Source organism: Coturnix japonica, chromosome 2 (assembly GCF_001577835.2).
Source record: "Coturnix japonica isolate 7356 chromosome 2, Coturnix japonica 2.1, whole genome shotgun sequence".
NCBI lineage: Eukaryota > Metazoa > Chordata > Aves > Galliformes > Phasianidae > Coturnix > Coturnix japonica.
Genome location: NC_029517.1, coordinates 35,313,566 through 35,331,521, shown reverse-complemented (window position 1 = coordinate 35,331,521; position 17,956 = coordinate 35,313,566). Strand labels below are relative to the sequence as shown.

Here is a 17,956-nt window from a genome sequence, read left to right as displayed (position 1 = left end):
ACTGTTTACTGAAGAGTGTTAAAAAAAGATTTGGATCAATAAGAGGAAAATTGGGAAGTGCACTGACTGTGAAGAGTCTTGCAGAGTTTGGAGAACTGGCATATATGGCAATATCCGATCCATGGAGGCTGAAGTCTAGCTTTTGGAAGGTTCTTCAGTTCCTATATGTGTGTTGAGTTAAAACTTAAATATCTGAATACATTATTCAAGAATAAGTGTGTTATTTAGAAGATTTCAAAGAAGGAATTAACAATAAAAACTTGCTTTAGATTAATAGCTATTGTGAACATCTTCTGAGGCACATAAAAATGTTAAATTTTTGCAGACTTTTTCCTACTGACTTGTTTGAAATCTTCATTGATATTGGACATTATGTGCGTGATATTAGTGCTTATGAAGAGCTGGTATCAAAGCTGAATTTATTAAAGGTAAGTAAAGAGCTTTGTAGCTTTAAGAATCTGTATTCTTAGGATATTCTTAGCACAATAAAGGCTTGAAATATTTTATATTGACTTATTTGTCATTTAATTTATAACCAGGAGGATGAATTGAAGCAAATTGCTGAAAGTATTGAGAGTGTCAATCAGAATAAAGCACCTACAAAACATATAGGCAATTATGCAATTTTAGAACACCTTGGCAGTGGAGCTTTTGGAAGTGTATACAAGGTAAGCTTCCCTTCTGGTACTAGTATAGAGGTTGGAGAGTAACCTTCATGAAGAGGGTCTAATACCTGTTTTAAGCACAAATTTCCTTTGAATTTCAGTAGGGGAGTGTAGTTACCAGAAGGCTGTTATCCTTCTGAGCATATTGTTAACACACATTTCTTTTAGCATTTGCTGTGAATATGTTTGTCACCTCTTGTATTTGTAAGATTGAAAAGTATATTTCTTAGATTTAATAGCTTTACTTTGTATTAATTTCTCTCTACAGAGAGTGTATCTGTCTGTAGAAAGTCTGTTGAAACAGAGTTCAAGCATGTTTTATTTCAGAAAAAAAACATTTGGCACTGGTAGCATTTCTTTAGACATGATGATAAGTTCACCAGTTTACTCCTAACATACATTGTAAAGTTCTTTTGACTGCTTCAGTTCTTCTGACTAATTGCATTACATACAGAAAAGATTATGACTGTAATATTTATGAGGTGGTTTTGTACTCAGGTAACTGATACAATAGCCATAATAATATCCTATCTGTTTCCACCCTATACCAATTTTACAAAGGTTTTATCTTTTTTGTAGGTTAGAAAACATAATGGGCAAAATCTTCTGGCAATGAAAGAAGTCAATTTACACAATCCAGCATTTGGAAAGGACAAAAAAGACAGAGAAAGCAGAGTACGGAACATTGTCTCCGAGTTAACTATCATCAAAGAGCAGGTAGGTCCTATGGACTCTAGATTCATGTACAAGCATTCTGTTAACATTATTAACTGTGAGTTCTCTTGCAGAAGGGCCTCTGCCTACTGTTATTGTTTTCATCTGTTCAGTACGATGTTGCTACTTTTCAACCTAAACATTGTCAATATTACAACAATTCTTGCTGCACTATTAGCAGGAGTGCAGATGCTTGTTACAAATGATTCTTACACTTTTTTGTTGGAAGTAGATGAAATTTTCTCAGGAATACTGTAAACAAATTCTTGAATCTAAAAGATAGCTGTTTTTTGTCATTGTAAATAAATATTAAAATAAACCCACTACAACATAGACAAATCATTAATATTTTTTGGCTGTGAAAGAAAATACTTTGGTGCACATGTAATTATCTGTCTTCAAACTTCCTTTACTCTGTTCCAGTTGCTAACAAGAGTGTTTGTATGACTCTTTCTTGAGTAATTATATATATATGTATATATGTATGTATGTATAATTTTATTTTTTTTTTTAAATGAAAACATGTTTGGGGGTAGCAGTGAAGATCTACTGCACTGCAGTTCATAAGCAAGTTTTTGGAATCCTTGAGGGATTCTTTCTTCCATTATGTAGCTAAGCATTATAAATACTGTGCCATCAGTCTAACTATTCTAAACAACTGAATTTCTTTCCTCATTGTAGCTTTATCATCCAAATGTTGTACGTTATTATAGAACCTTCTTGGAAAGTAAGTATAAATGTAATGAATTACTATATTGTACGTGATGAAGGAGTAGAAATATACAATAGGAGTACTTACCTTTTGGAAGGGGTGTATCAAATTTGAGCAGTAGGGTCCCTTCCGGCCTCTACAATTCCGTGTTTCTACAATTCAAAAGGGTTTAGATATTGAAAAAGGATTATTATTATTATTACATGAGTAATAATTGTGTTTAAAGTGTAAACATGTAGAAAGTGTCATTCTCATCCTATAGAGCTAAAGATCCCAAATTTACGGTTGGAATATTAAGTAGGGTGAAAAGATGTAGTGACTAGTGAAATGAATGGTAGTATGGCTTAGCCATATTGTATCCATTTTCTTTTTGAGGAATTGTCTACTTACACCTGCCCACTGAGTGATTATTATTGAGTGGTTAACAAGTACGGAGTTCCTTATATTTACCTTGATATAAATGAGTGTTCTTGCAGTGCAGTTCAGGCAGGAGAGACTGCATTCAAAGTCCTACCAGGGATAGAGGTGGAAAGATGTCTTCTCAGAAGGGATGGTGAGGCATTGGAACAGGCTGCCCTGGGATGTGATGGAGCCACCATCCCTGGAGATTTTTGAGAAGTGTGTAGATGTGGCACTGAGAGACATGGTTGTACGGGTGGGTTGATGTTTGGAGTAGATGATTTCAAAGACATTTTCCAGTCTTAATGATTTAATGACAAATTGGAAAAACATGGAATGGAACTGTAATGTACGAAAAATTTAAAAATGAACAAAGAACAGCTTAAAAATATATTTTATTTATTCAAATACTCCATTATCAAATGCCTTCTGTGTGAATGTATATTTTAATTAAAGTTTCTTATGTGTAGATGACAGACTGTACATAGTCATGGAACTCATAGATGGGGTGCCATTGGGAGAACACTGTCACTCTTTAAAGGAAAAGCAACAACAATTTACAGAAGAAAGAATATGGAATATATTCATCCAAGTAAGTAAGAGGCACACACACATATATATATATATTTTTCACCAGGATTTGTCTACCTGTGGTTACTATCTCCATTTATGTTAGGCAAACATAAATATAAGTAAAACAATACTTATATCAGACACTAATACCTGATATGAATGTAATTCAATATGACTTCACCTAGGTTGTTGTTAAGAAGCTTTATAAGGCTCTTTCTCTTTGTTTGTAAGCTTTGCCTAGCTCTCCGTTATTTACATAAAGAGAAGAGGATTGTTCATCGAGATCTCACTCCAAACAACGTCATGCTGGGGGATAAAGACAAAGTTAAAATTAGTAAGTAGAACTCCTTTACTTGAAGAGAACTTTCTATGATTAAAGTTAGTAGAATTTCTTTTCTGAAACTCACAGAAGGTTTCAGATTCTGAGGCACTGGCCGTCATTTTTGGAAGCTAGTAAATTATTGTGGTATAATACTGTTTTCTAAAATATTTTCTATCACTGCTTTTGTGATTATGTAATTGTTCCCTCTAGATGTTACTAGCTTTTTTTTGTTTTGTTTTGCCACTGTGTATATCTAATATGACCAAGGAGATCCAAACCCAACCCTATAGTTATATGTCAAGATAATTAGGTTATATAGCCAGTGCTAATGAGCATGCAGAATAAAATGACCATCTGTCCCATTCCACGCTCACCATACGACTGTAAATATCCATCAATTGTTCTATGCTCAGCTGTGGTAAGATTCTATATTTCAGGCTACAGTGATGAAAATTCTTGTTGTGTATTTCTACAATGTCTGTGCTGTGAGAAAGTGACCCAGTGATGTGTCAGGGTAGGATTTGAAAGCTGCGGATGTCTGAACACTGCTCTACCATATGTAAAAATTTTACTCTTTGAAAGAATTAATACAACTAGAAATTTACATCAAGAATTACAAAGGATTGAAATACTGTAGATTCTAATGTTCTCAAAGATTTTCTGCGTGATTTCTTAATGCTTATGACAGAACCAAGTATTTGAATACTGCAAAGTTGTTATGAGAACTCTTGATGCAAAAATTAATTTATCTCCTTTAAAAATAATGAGAAAAAGCAGACCTATGCACACACCAACCACAAAACTATAATCAGTGATCTATAATAAGCAAATCTATTTAGCGGCTGTCATTTTATAGTATTTATGCCTGATGAGTTACATATTTAAATTCATTCATGATTAATTTGTATTGCTTCAAAGCTCTGAATCTTATAGCTTTGAAAGAAGGTAATTTAATGCAACATTTCTTCCTGAATGATGAAAATAAATAATCAGAACATGTTAAAGTAGAATGCTATGTTGTTGTATCTTATACCAAGACACTGCCACTGAGGGGCACTCTTGTCTTAGTTTAACACCATTGCCGTAGTTCTGGGCTGAACAAAATCTATAAAAGCATAAATATATTTTAAAATATTAGCCCAAAATTAACTTTTAAAATCTTTATATAGCTAACAAGGATTTATAGATATTGAAAAAAAAAAAAAAAAGAAACTTACTTTCTATGGTAATTGTTTCAAAACTATTATGCAATACTTAAACAAAGATTTTATTTCATACTTTAATTAGTACCAATTGGTATTGCATTTTCAGAGGGAGGTGAAGTCCTTTTATCTATTTCTTCCAAATTTTGCTGGCATTTCTTCCTTTACAGCCTTAATGAAAATTTAAAAAATTTCTTTCCACTTATAGCAAATATGTACTATATGTTGCTGTATTACATCTAACACAGAGTCCCAATACTGGAGCATTTATGTCTTGTATTTGTGTACATTATCCATGATTACTGATGATTTCAAATGGCTCCAGATGAAAGTCAAGCAAAGATGGAAGCATATGCTCAAATATTGCAAAATCTTAAATCTGCCTCTGCAGTGAATTCAGCCTATTAGTTTTTATAAAATAAGAGGATTTTCTTCACAGATCTGCTCAGAACTGTAGTTCTGTGTTTACAAGCTGCACAGACATCCTGAAAAATATGAGTTTGTTTTTCTGGAGTATTTCAAATCCTAAAACTGTCCCAGATTTGCATTGATATTTCTAGAGTAATACCTGACTTTGTAATTAAGGTACAGTTTGCGACAGTCCAAATTATTTCACTTCATAAAATAAGCTTGTGCTTCTCACAGTGCTGCTGTTTTTTCATCCACCTCAGTAAGTCCTTCTGGAAATAACAACACTTGTTAATCTTTTGCTTTGAGAATCACAAGGCTGACAATATAACAAAGGCATCTCACTCCTTTCTAGCTAGAATTCAAGTACATTGTTTTGTTTTTAACAGTATGGTAACTTAGCTTTAGTTTTGGACAACCGTGGTAGATTTTGATTTAAAAAAACTAAAGTATAAGAAAAAATAAAGTAAGAGTTAATATGTATTTGAACATAGGTGAGATCTGAACCACTCCTGTTCCAAATCCTACAGCATGTAATGAAATATTGATGAGAAGGTTCAACCTCTGATGTCATACCACTATCTGCCTCTAACACTGTGGGCCAACTCAATTTAACAGGAGGCATTAATTTTGGAGCAACCTTCATACTAACTTGTAATTTCGTAAAACATCTCATTCTAAATTGGTAGAAAAGTATTGCAGAAATTGCATTCCTCTTGGTTGATTGGGCTGAATATCTGATTTATAGTTTTTCATTTAAAAAAATGCAACGAGTATACTCAGAGAAATTTCAGATGCAGCCTGAGCAAAGGTTGTATCGTACATGTTTTGCAAAGTGTTTTAGAGATTGAACCCATATTTACTGTCACTCTCAGTTCAGTTTGCTCAGCTTTCTATATTGCATTTAGAAGCTAGAGATTTCTGAATTTAAAACATGTATCTGTTTTTATGGCAGCTATATTACTGCAGCAATATTTTGTTTCTAGCATAGCATATTTCTGTTTAGTGCTCCCTAGCTGAGCCTACAGGACAAAACAGAAGATCACACATCTTTTCTTCAGTAGCATCTACTTTCAGTTAGGTTTCGATCTTGGTGGTCCAAGGGGTCTGTGTGGAATTACTTTCATACCTTTCAGATCCACTATCTACCAGATTTGTGAACGTTTCTGTATACTCTTTTGGGTGGCATGCTCTTTTTTGCAGTTTTCAGAAAGGATCTTTATGAAACTGTGTGAAACCTAGGATTATTATATAGCAGTAGAATACCAGATTTGAGACAAATCATCTGTCTGACATACTAGTTCTAGCATGCAGCCAGGATGTGGCAGAACAACTGAAACTTCAGGAGTTCCACTAATGCTCTTTGTTGGAAGAAAGCTTCCTGTTAATTTTCTGCCTCAGAATGCTTGGTTGCTGAGTGCAATTTTTAAAAGACCTATTACTTCCTGATTCTGTGCCATAAAGACAGTTTCCAAGAAGTAAAGTGATACAACTTTACAAGTCTTTTGTGTTAGTGACTACTTTGTGGAACCTCTTACAACAATGCTAATTTTTTTTGTAACCTGTCTTCATTAACAGAGTTACTACTCTTCATACCGTGACTCAAGGAAGTGCTTCTTGTACTTAGTTTTCAAAGCTTCCTTAATAACCTCAGTGAAATTATCAGCTTGTTTATATATATAAATGCTGTAAATCAAATGTTCTAAATGGCACCAATAGGTGCCTTAAAAGCACAAAAACATCTCGCTCCACAAATCCCATTTCTAGGGGGGGAGCAGTGCTAGTGTTCTTAGTGCAGAAGTTACAAACTTCACAAAACTGACAATAGGCTGAGATTATGAAGCATTGTTACTACCACACAGAAAAGTGAATAATAGAGTAGCGAAGAAGCTGGTTTTGGGAATGCTGATAAATAAATTCTCTTCCTGTTCTATTGATGGAAAAGAAAAGAATAATTATTCACTGCTGTTGATTAAATTTATCTTTACTGTAGGACATACTTTTATGGAAAATAAAGTTCTGTCTTTACGTTTTAGATCACTGTAACATTGTAACATCAACATAAAACCAGATTATCTGGCTACTTATTGGTTTCTATTTTGTCAGAGTTCCTATTAAGCACAAGATGTACCCAGGTGATTAGTATTGCTGTAAATAAAGACACTATTTCTGCCTGCAAACACTGTTCTTGATAACTAAAAATTTGAAGGGCGAATATCCATAGTTATGATGATCACTTCTGATCTTCAGTAAATAAATACTTTGGTATATATTTTGTGTTATTAAAATGAGCAGCCTAACACTTGTTCAGGATCTTGAGGAAAGAAGTTAGAGGAGATGAAAAACATGTACTATATTTTAGGATATTGAGCTTAGATAACTTACTGGTATTACTAGTAATGTAAGGACAGATCAGTATACAAATAGAAAAGAAACTCATTTGTCTTTCTGTTAAATAAAATGTCTTGCTCCAATTTATAGGAGGGAGAGGAGGTTCTTTGGTATATGTATACCTGGCGTGAGATTAAGAAACAGTGGTTCAAATGTTGGTCCAACCAGTTTATTTCAAGTCTTAATCAGGGAGATGGGAAAGGAGGGACAGAAAATTTAGGGTGATGGGGAAGGAAAGGCAGGCGATAGAAAGAGGCAAGAATTGCATAAATTGGGCATACATCACTACCAGGATCCAGCAGTGGTCCCCTTGGAAGATGTTCCAATGGTCTGAGGCAAAAGTGCAAGGGGGGAGAGCAACAGCAACATGGCAGCAAGTGGGTAGCAGGAAGAAGCCACAGGCTAAGTCCGAGAGAGAGCAGGCAGCAGGATTCAGGTAGCAGGACCAAGAGAATCCAAGTTTCTTGAAATGCCTATTCTATGACTTCTTCCCATGCAAGTTAATATTTTTTGAAACAATCTTATTTAGAAGACTTCAGTGTCACTTATTCTGCTACCCTAAACACAATGTAAGTGTGTGAAAACAATTACAGAAGAATTTCAGAATTTTGTGTTAATTTTGGTATTTATGTTTATCATAAAGCAGATTGTTCTGTGCATTCCATTCTGTAGTTGCAGCAGAACAAATCGCATTTTGGAGCATCCGAGCATCTTAATGGTGTTAAAGCAGTCTAGTAGTGTTTGGAAAAGATTATTACCATTATTTTAATTTTGAAAATTATTATTGAAAGAGGTATTTTCTCTTCATTTTTGAGGACTCCCAGATAAATAATCACCGATATTGTATTAAGGTGCACTACTTCTTGAAGAACTGGGATGTCCAGCTCTCCCATTTTTTTTTTTTTCCTTCATATTTCAAGCACCAGGAACTGAATTTGTTGAGTGATCTAGTGTCTTAACACTGTCTTGATAGAAAATTATGTGAAAGGTTCCAAGGATAGGGATTTAGAACAATTTACTCAAAGTAATTGAGAGAAGTTTCAACATTGCAAACATGTTTGGTTCTATTGGGATTAATATCTCTTAGAGTGAAATATCCAAGATGTATCTAACTTGAGGGCAAAATGGAGATCTATTGCTGATCCTGTTAGTTCAGCATTTTTTCTGTTTACACTTTCTGAGCACCACAGAGCTAGTCATTTGAGCATTTTATTCAAATAAGAATCATCTGTGTCCTGGGTACCTAGATATGCTTTGCTTACTGAGTAGAAATATTCTGATCTAAAATCCTTATTACCTATCTCACTGTAAAACTAACTGGAATGGGAATGCATTGGGTTCTGCCATACTTTTCTTAACAGTACTCTTTATCCATGTGGAACAGGAGCCTTAAAATATTTTAAATTATATTATTTACCATGCAAATCTTAGCAATTCTGAAGTAGAATTGAAATGATTTATTATAAACTGTTGACAAGTACAATGATTTTCCTTTACTGTTTGTACTTGGATTTATTGAAGTGCATCGTATCTTATATGCATCATTGCATGGATACAATGGTATAATACTGAACTGAAAAAAATAAACTTGATCTACTTGCATGAAACTTAGAAGTATGATCTCTAAAGACAGTGTAGCAATTTTGTGAAAGAATAACTGATGATAGTCAGAAGATACTCATATTAACTCATATTAATTGCATGATCGTCTTATCTAGAGCTTTTAGCATAAAATAATGTTAAGATCCATCATTATTTCTTAACAAAAGCAGTCTTTTAATGAGAACTTTAAGATCCTCTGTACTCTGTGGAAGTTGAATTTCTAAGAAGGTATTTCCCAGCTATTTATCATAAATTGAAGGAAAGCCTAATAATTTCCAATATCTTTACATTATTTTCCCATTAATTTGGGCATTATAGCACTGCATTTTAGATACAAATTCCACTGTCATACAGTTGATTGGAACATGGAGTTGGCCATGTAGGTTGGACTGAAAACATCAGATGTGTGCTCATAACATTTTTAAAGTTGATAGGCCCGATCCAAATTAGTGTTATGAGGAAACAGGAAAACAGTCCAGTACAACACTGTGAAATGCGGAATACAAACTGAAGAAAAAAATAATCAACTAATAATCTTTCTTCCACTGATTGTCATTGGTGTGCGAATATTTACTTGCTTTTTTCTTTTTCTTTTTTGTTTTTTCTTTTCTTCCCCCCCCCCCCCCCCCCTTTTTTTTTTTTTTTCTTTTGTAGCTGACTTTGGTCTTGCAAAGCAAAAGCAAGAAAACAGCAAACTTGCATCAGTAGTGGGAACCATTCTATACTCTTGGTAAGTACTGCATACAACACTGTGGAATGACTTCCATCTTCAGGGTGGTTTGTTTGCTTTTTTGTTTCAGAGCAAACAAGCAAGTTGCGGTGGAGTAAGGTACAAGATGCAAATTATCCACATACAGATATTCTGTGGTAGTTGCTTGCCAGCCATTTTTTCTCTTGCCTCTTCTTGTGCATTGGTAGTAATTAGTTAAGTTGGAAGAAAAATGAAATATCTCCTGTTCTGAGGTAACTTATTCATCTGAGGCAGTGACGGAATTTAACAAGCCTTTTGTAACATTGATCTTCAGTCTTTTCTGATGATCACATGTGATGGGTGTACAGCTACCCCAGTTCTTGTCTCATGTCCTTGTAATAAGTTATTAAAAGTTCTGGGCTATTAAAGGGACTACCAGTGGTTCTTCTGAGTTAGGAAGAAAGCTCAGGAACTCAGACTTTTGCCAGATGAAAATAATTAATGTTGCCACTTTTGAGACTTTTTACCTGAGATTTCCTAGACATCACTAACTCTTAAATGGCTCCAGAAGTGATCCCTTGTATTCTGTTAAATATTTAGGTTCATATCTTAAAGTGCACATCCTGCAACTGGGTAAGGCATTTACAATGATGCATTAATTTGTCCCTGTTGAATTCTCTAGTAGTATAGCACAAACCATGAATGATGGTTTGTGTAGTTAAGAGTTGTAATATTTTGATGTAATTATCTCCTTATTATCTTTTTGTAGCTTCTTCTTAGTAGAACTGGGTTTTGATCACTTTTCCCTGGGCAGCTGTTGATGGGAATCTAATGTGGTTTTTCAAAGAAGCTATTTGCAAGGTGTTTGCAAGCTGCAGCAATCTTCGGAAGTTTCAAGTTCTGAGCCCTGTCCCAGTGATCCTCAGGGTCATAAGATGTAATTTTCTTGTCCTGTCTACATTCACTTCTTTTTTCTCCTATTCACTTCTGCATGGAATGTAACTGATGTCTTCATGTCTTTTCATGTTTTGTAAGAAAAAAATGTGCATGACAGAGGGTGTTTGGTTTTTTTATATAGAAGCCTGTTCACAAATGACTGACAGTTTTATTAACAGAAGCAATTAGGCTGAAGGGCAGAAGTTAAGAGTAAAGACTTAATCAGTGCTTGAAATAGTTTCTGTTTTCTTCTCTTCTTTTTCTTTTTCTTTTATTTTATTACTTTTTTTTTCTTCCTTTTTTTTGGATGATTTAAAAGGAGGTGAATGGCTTTAAAGTAATCAAAATATTGGGAATACTTACTTTACAAGAGCTGCAATATTAGTTCCTGCAGATAAAAAGGGAAGGATAGAGAGAAAGAGCTATGTGACAAGACAGCATTGTCATTTTAGAGTGGCAGAAATTTGTTTCTTCTGAATTGACAGGAAAATGGTTCTGGGGAGTTTGAATTGCAACTTACCGTTCTTGGAAGAGTACAGAGACAAAATAAGAACTGTCAAAATAAATAGTGGCTGATAGTTATTTTTTTAGACTTGGCTATATGTTATTATGCAGGCTTAGAGAAAAACATATCTGTGTACCAAACATGACCTGTAAAAGACAGTACTGAATCGATTTCTTAATCTAAACTATTGAAAACTAGGTCATCACAAACAACAGCAGACACAGTTTTATGTTTAGATAGGAGCTTACAAATTATTATTATTATTATAATATTGCAAGTGCAATATTTTCAAATTCTAATTCATACTATTCTTATCCTAATATCTCACTAATTAAACTCCTTTTAATTGTGTCCTTGAATTAAAAAATTCAACCGATTAGAATACAAAATATATCAAATGGATTTGTTTACACTTGATGCATAAAAAATAGAGGAGATGACTGCATTAGGGAATTGGTAATGAATTCTGAAGTGATTTTACAGCTCATAAATCATCAGAAACAATCTGTTACAAGTTGATGGTGACAGGGTCTTTATTATCCAGCTGTCTTGAAGGCCTTCCAAAAAAGACATGGCAAATTGTGAATTGCCAAAAAAAAAAAAAAAAAAAAAAAAAAAAAGGGGAGAGAGTGATCAATGGAACAATGTTTACTTTTATGTATACCCACCACCCACCACTTATTAGTTTCACAAAGTGGATTGTAACTTATGAAGAAGGAGTATCAAAAACAAGAGGTGAAGAGATGTAAGTAAAAATTTGTTGATTCTTGCTTACAGTAACTGTTTTTGTCATTGAATATACATACAGAATTTTTTCAGAAAAAAACCTGGGAAAAATTGTAAATTTTGGTTGGTGTGCAATTCCTTAAGGACTTGAATGATCTTGAAAAGCTGTTGAAAAACTGTAAAGAAGAGCAGACCTCTTAGGTGTCATTAAGAAGCAGGTAACAGCATTCCACACTGTTAACCATATTCTGTGATTTTAACATGATCTTTCAGAAACAGCATTGCTCTAAAATGTCAGAGAACTGGTATTCAAAACAATACAAAAAGTTTTCTCCTCCTGCTTTTTAAGGAAAATTGTATTTCCTTATACAATTACAGAGCTAATACTGTATTTTTGTATTTTCCATTATTGTTATGGCTGTGAAAGAGGATTCCTGGATCTTAATTTCTTTTTCTGGAGTACATATTCAGTCTGTGTACTGTGTTATATTACCTAAGCCTCATTGAACAGCTGGCTCCTGGAGAGGACATTTGCTTTGATTAAAAGAGTGACAGAAGTTGAATAATCCTTTCAGTATATGAATACTGCATTTTTATAAGAGGATCTTCTGAAAGTCATTTAATAGAAGTATTTACTCTGATAATGAAACGTAGCAGTGAAATGTAATTGTGATAGAGCAGCTTTAGTTTAGGCATTAGTTTATAATAACGTATGTCAGCAAAAAGCTCTGTGCAATTTGAGGTGGGAATCCTCAGGGATGGTATAACTGAGGACCAGCAGATAATACAGTCTCTTTTTAGCTCAGTGCAACTTGACACAGAACGTTGTTTTATTATGGACATGCCATTCGATAAAATGTAGCCAGGATGAATTTCAGGGAATAACATTAAAAGTAATTGACAGTGATTGACTTTTAAAAAGAAACTTAAAATGTCTAAAGTTTATACAGTTGTTATAAGGTAACTAAGTTTGACTAAATAACAACAATAAGTTCACCTTTGAAATACAGACAATACCACATCCAGTCTTAGACGAACTTTTACATAGGATGTGATGCAAAACAGAGTAAGAAAGCTTGAAAACCTCTGTACTGATATCTGGACAAATATTTCAGTAGAGATGATATAAGTCCTTACCTAAAACATACTACTATCCATGAGAGAATGCTATGTTGTTGGATTGAAAGGAAGCCACTTTAGAAGTAATGTGAACTAGTTCATACAGATATGTTTGTTCTATCTATGGATTCTAAGAAGGGAAGGGTTTTGCTCAATAATGCTTAGTAGTGCCTTACAAAGTCAAAGCGTAGGTTTTCTTGATGAAAGTTCACATGAGAACATGCAGGTTAGTTTATGCTTGTTTTCTGACAAGTGAGTGCTGCTGATATGGCTTCTACAGTTACTTCAGTGCTTGAGAAAAATATAAAAGAGTAGCGTATGTAATGTCTTTATAAACTTAGTGATAAATTTAAACTTCTATCTGAAAGAGTAAGAACTATTCTACCAAGACAATATATTGTAAACTAAAAATGTATTTCTTGGTAATAATTTGTTCTATGTGACTTGTATCACTTTGCTTTTAATATCTATATATATTTGCCTCTTTTCACTCAATGGCTCAAGATTCTGGATTTATAATCACGTTGGAACAGAGAATTATGACTAGACTCTTTATTATAATAATATTGGACTTTTCATCAAGCTCATTTATGAGCTTGTAAACATCTTTTAGTTCAATTTCTTTGCTAAAGTTATTTCTCTTTCATTTGTCTTATAAGAAACGTCAAATGAGCTACACTGAGATGAACTTTATTATTACTCTGCCATCTGAACTGCAGGACTCGAAGAGCTTTGGTGGGTTTAATCATCTTGGGTTAAGCTGCCTTTAATTATATTTTCAACAGAGGCTGCTCAAATTTTCTACATGTAGAGTCCTCGAACACCTTGGTTGTGAACAGCCATTGCTTGCAGGACCATCATAAAGAGGATGAATATTATTAATACCCCATGATTTTAGACAGTTAGATGTTTGTGTTTGGAAAATATATCTGTTCTTAAGAAAGTTTATTTTTCTTGCACTACAGATCAAAGTCTAGATTCCCCACTATTCCAGCTCCATGAACATAGGTCAATGATTTTATAACTAAAGAGGAAATTATTATTATAGTGTTATCCAGAGATGTAATGGTGAGTTTTTTCATATGCCCTTGCTTGCAAGCAAGCAATTGGTACAGTTTTGTAGAGGTCAAGATGCCCAGTTATTAAACTGAGAGATGTAACTTGAAAGGAATTCTAGTGAGAATGTAGAGAAGAAAAATGTGGAAATAAATACTTTTATCATCATTGGATCATGTGACAGTTCAGTTTACATTGTTTCTCCTGTTTTGTTTCTGGACACTTTCTCATGTATGCTAGGTTCCAGGAAATCCAAATACTTACAGTCATCTAATTGGCATGTTGCTGTCAGAAAGTAATCTCTATGTGACTGGATTTCATCTTGCTTCTATGTAGTTATCAAAAAACTAGACATCTAATTCAAGTCATGCAGCTAGATGACTTCTGAAAGCAATGGGGGAAAAAAAAAGTCATTTCCATAATGAATTTCATCCCATCTATCTTAAGCAGCTATTTTAGGGTGAGATGAATCAAACTCTCAATGTGCTTGTCTCTCTCCATTTGCAACAGAGGGAGCTGGAACACTAACTTATCATAAATTCAATTTTCAGAAGTTTAATTTTAGGTGAAATTAACACCTTGTGTGAAATTGGTTATTCGAGATTTACATTTATTTTTGAGTTGTTATAAAATTGGATTTGCTACTGCTTATAGTCATATTCTTGCAGATAATTATTTTTTCATATTTCCTTTTCAGTTTTAAATATTCATGTGATTTCTTGTTAAGCTTGGCTGTCTTGTACAAAGTACACTGAATGAAATTCATTGTGCAAGGCGTATAGCTCAATGAGCAAATCTTTTAGTACTTTAAAGTGTTCAAATTTCTGTTAAATTTAGAGAAGACAAAAGGCTTTTCCTTCTGTTGATCTGTTTGTAAAGTAACAGATTTGTGGCCAATCCCTAAAGCATTTCATAGGAAATTGCAGTTGTAATTCATTGGAAAATTTGTGTCTGATTAGAAGGAACCAGTACTGAAAACTATCTGTCAGAGAATCATAGGATAGTAGAATCTGTTGAGTTGGAAGGCACCTTTAAATGTCATCTAGTCCAACTCCCTTGCAACGAACAGGGATGCCTACAGCTACGTCAGGGTGCTCAGAGCCCCATCCAGATCTTGAATATCTCTAGGGCTGGGGCATTCACCACATGTCGGGGCAGGCTGTTCCAGTGTTTCACAACCCTTACCATAAAAGCCTTTTTCTTATATCCAATCCTCTCTTTTAGTTTAAAACAGTTTCCCCTTGACCTGTTACACCAGACCCATGATGCACAGTATCAGCACCTTTTAGAATGTTTCAGTTTCTGTGTACATGGGTCCCACAACTTACAAATATAATTTATCTACAGCATTTCTGTTAAAACTGACAGCCTGACATTCTGCTAGTTATTTTTATATGCTTAAGAATACTAGATGTGTTGTCCATGAGACGATGCTTGCCTTCAGTAATATAAATAAAAATTACATTGAAAAGAGTTTTTTCAGGTTTCAGAATCTGTCTTTTACCTCCTCTTGCTGTATTAAACTTTGTTCCATGATTCATTTGAAGGAAAAGTCAGTATAAATTAGCACTTCAATGTGTTTTTCTGTTTTATGTCTCCCAGAAGTATGTAATACTGGAACACTAGACTACATAACGGATGGCACTTTGATTTTTCCTTGTATTTAGCCAGACGTGCACATGATAATCTTAGAAATTCGGAGGCATAAAACCAGTTGAAACAATTATACAATTTTGAGCTTAATTAGATAATTTTTTCCTTAAATGTTAATGTAAAATGTGTTTCTTTATAACATATGTTAGCAATATCACCTTTTCTGATAGGGCCTTTAAGACTTTTAAAGTTGTCTTGAAATAAGATAAAACTAATAAAAGCCTAGAAACGTGTAATAGTTTTATACACTGTCAGCAAACTTTTTTTCCAGATCAACAGATATAATGTGTAAGCAAGAAGGTCAAATTTGGACTGAACTGGATCATTATACAAATTTAATAACTGGATATATACAAATTTATGCGCACACTCATCTCTCTATATAAAACAAGAAGTGTTTGTAAATGTAGAGATTTAATTCAGCTTAGAGAGCATGAGGCAACAGAGACAGGAAATATCAGTGAGATTTATCCTTCCATTTTAAAGATACTTTAAAAATAAGTGCTTAAGCAATGAAGAGTTTATTTGGTACTGCTCTGTGAGATTCAGATAGAGTTCACTTTCACTGGGCACTGAAGGTTTATGTGCGTAAAAGCAGAGAAAATATAAAGTTGCCAGAAAAGATTCTGTCAGATAAATACATTAATCTTTCACTGTCAGATATGTATACTCTTGTAGGACAAGTACAAAGATGGTAGAACACACAGATGTACGTCCCTAGTCTGCTTCTGAAGTAGAACACAGAAGCTCTTAGTGTAAAAGTCTTTTGATCTGTTCAGCAGATTTTTGTATAAATTTTGTGCTCAGAAGAAATATTCTGAAGGTTTATGCATATTTTATTAGTTATATTTTGGTTAACTATTCTTTTCTTACTTAGAAAAGGATAAAAATAATGTTTCAAATGAACATTATGAACTGAAGTTAAACCTGAAAGTTGTTTCAGTAGAAGCTATTTTTAATTCTGTTACAGTAACCTCTTCGCAGCTGTATTTATTATGTCCTCCCCCTACAAAAAGAAAACAAATCCAGAAACCAACCAGAACCTGGGGCTATGTCAGTTTCAGTTGTTTTTAAAGCAGTGATACAAATTGCTGCAATGAAATTATTCAAGTTAAAAAATAACTGGAAAAACAAATCAGCTATTCAACTCCTAGATCAACACAAACATGTAAATATGCAGTGATGAACTAGATTAGAGAGTTGACTTGACTGGAAATAATTAATAATTAATAAACAAGTTTTCTTAATAAAGAAAGGTAATGCTTGCTCTAGAAAATTAAACTACTGAGATTACACTGAGGGGAGCAATAATACGTGTGAAAGTTATCTCTCCTAGCTGACTTTACCCGTTTTGAAATTACATTCACAATCTGGTGGCAGGAAGATTTATTGCACTGTAAAATGGCGAACTGAACATAGCAAATTTCATCCCTGCCCCTGTACATTTTAAATGTTGGTGGAAATGGTTAACTTTCTATAGTCAAAAGAGGCTTAGGATGTTTGAAGGAGTGTGTTTTGTAAGGAAAAAGCATATACATAATAGCTGCATGTAATAGTTTGCAAATATAATTACTTAAGAATTTCTAATGTGAAAAATAAATGCAAGTTAGTAGACAATGGAATAAATCACCGTAGAATTCCTTGGCAATACATTTCAAAACAGATAACTGTGAAGGCAAAATTTCTAACTAGAGACTGAAAATGCTGTTCCAGCTTTGTCACTCCAGGGATACAGAATAGGCTACCCAAAAAAGGTTGCTTCTTGTATGTGAGAAAAGCAAGTAGCTTTTAGCACTTTTCACAGAACCTCTTCTTTGAATTGTCAGTTGTATGGCTCCTGTTCCTTATTTTGTTGCTATTCTAGTAATTATGAACCTACCGTACTTACTAAAAGTGACCTACAGCTTACAGCAAAGTATCCAGAGAGAAGACTGTAATGAGCAGCTTTGTTATTTTTCACCTTTGTGAAGCAAGGATGAGTAGATTTTCTCCCTCACCACCTCCTCTTCTGTGATTCAGGGGACTGATTATAGAGAAGCTATGTTCTTTTCCTACTACACTCCAAAAGCATTCTGCAGTAGTTCAGTGAAAAACAGAATATTTAATGTGAACTTAAATGTAAGCTCCTTCGTTTATTTTACTGTAATGAATTATTCCAGCAACTACCAACAACTAAAAAGGTAATCCACTGCAAGCATTACTTTATAGATATCATAACAAAGAGATCTGAATATCTGAAGCTAATAGTAGCTATGAATATTTTTTCATTATGTGGGACCAAA

General features: G+C 33.9%; 1 protein-coding gene across 14 annotated transcripts in view; it reads left to right on the top strand.

Annotated features, from left to right (window-relative positions):
• The window catches only part of NEK10 (NIMA related kinase 10), a 78,216-nt gene that overhangs the window by 20,789 nt on the left and 39,471 nt on the right, over positions 1–17,956 (top strand). For all 14 annotated transcript variants that reach the window (XR_001553147.2, XR_001553146.2, XR_004306058.1 and 11 more), the window contains 7 exons: positions 326–428; positions 540–668; positions 1,245–1,382; positions 2,061–2,106; positions 2,961–3,082; positions 3,295–3,397; positions 9,643–9,718. Coding sequence is in view for 9 of the 14 variants with exons in the window: in XM_032442361.1 (XP_032298252.1) it covers positions 326–428; positions 540–668; positions 1,245–1,382; positions 2,061–2,106; positions 2,961–3,082; positions 3,295–3,397; positions 9,643–9,718 (717 nt within the window). In the remaining 5 variants the exon portion in view is untranslated. The remainder of the gene's footprint in view (positions 1–325; positions 429–539; positions 669–1,244; positions 1,383–2,060; positions 2,107–2,960; positions 3,083–3,294; positions 3,398–9,642; positions 9,719–17,956) is intronic.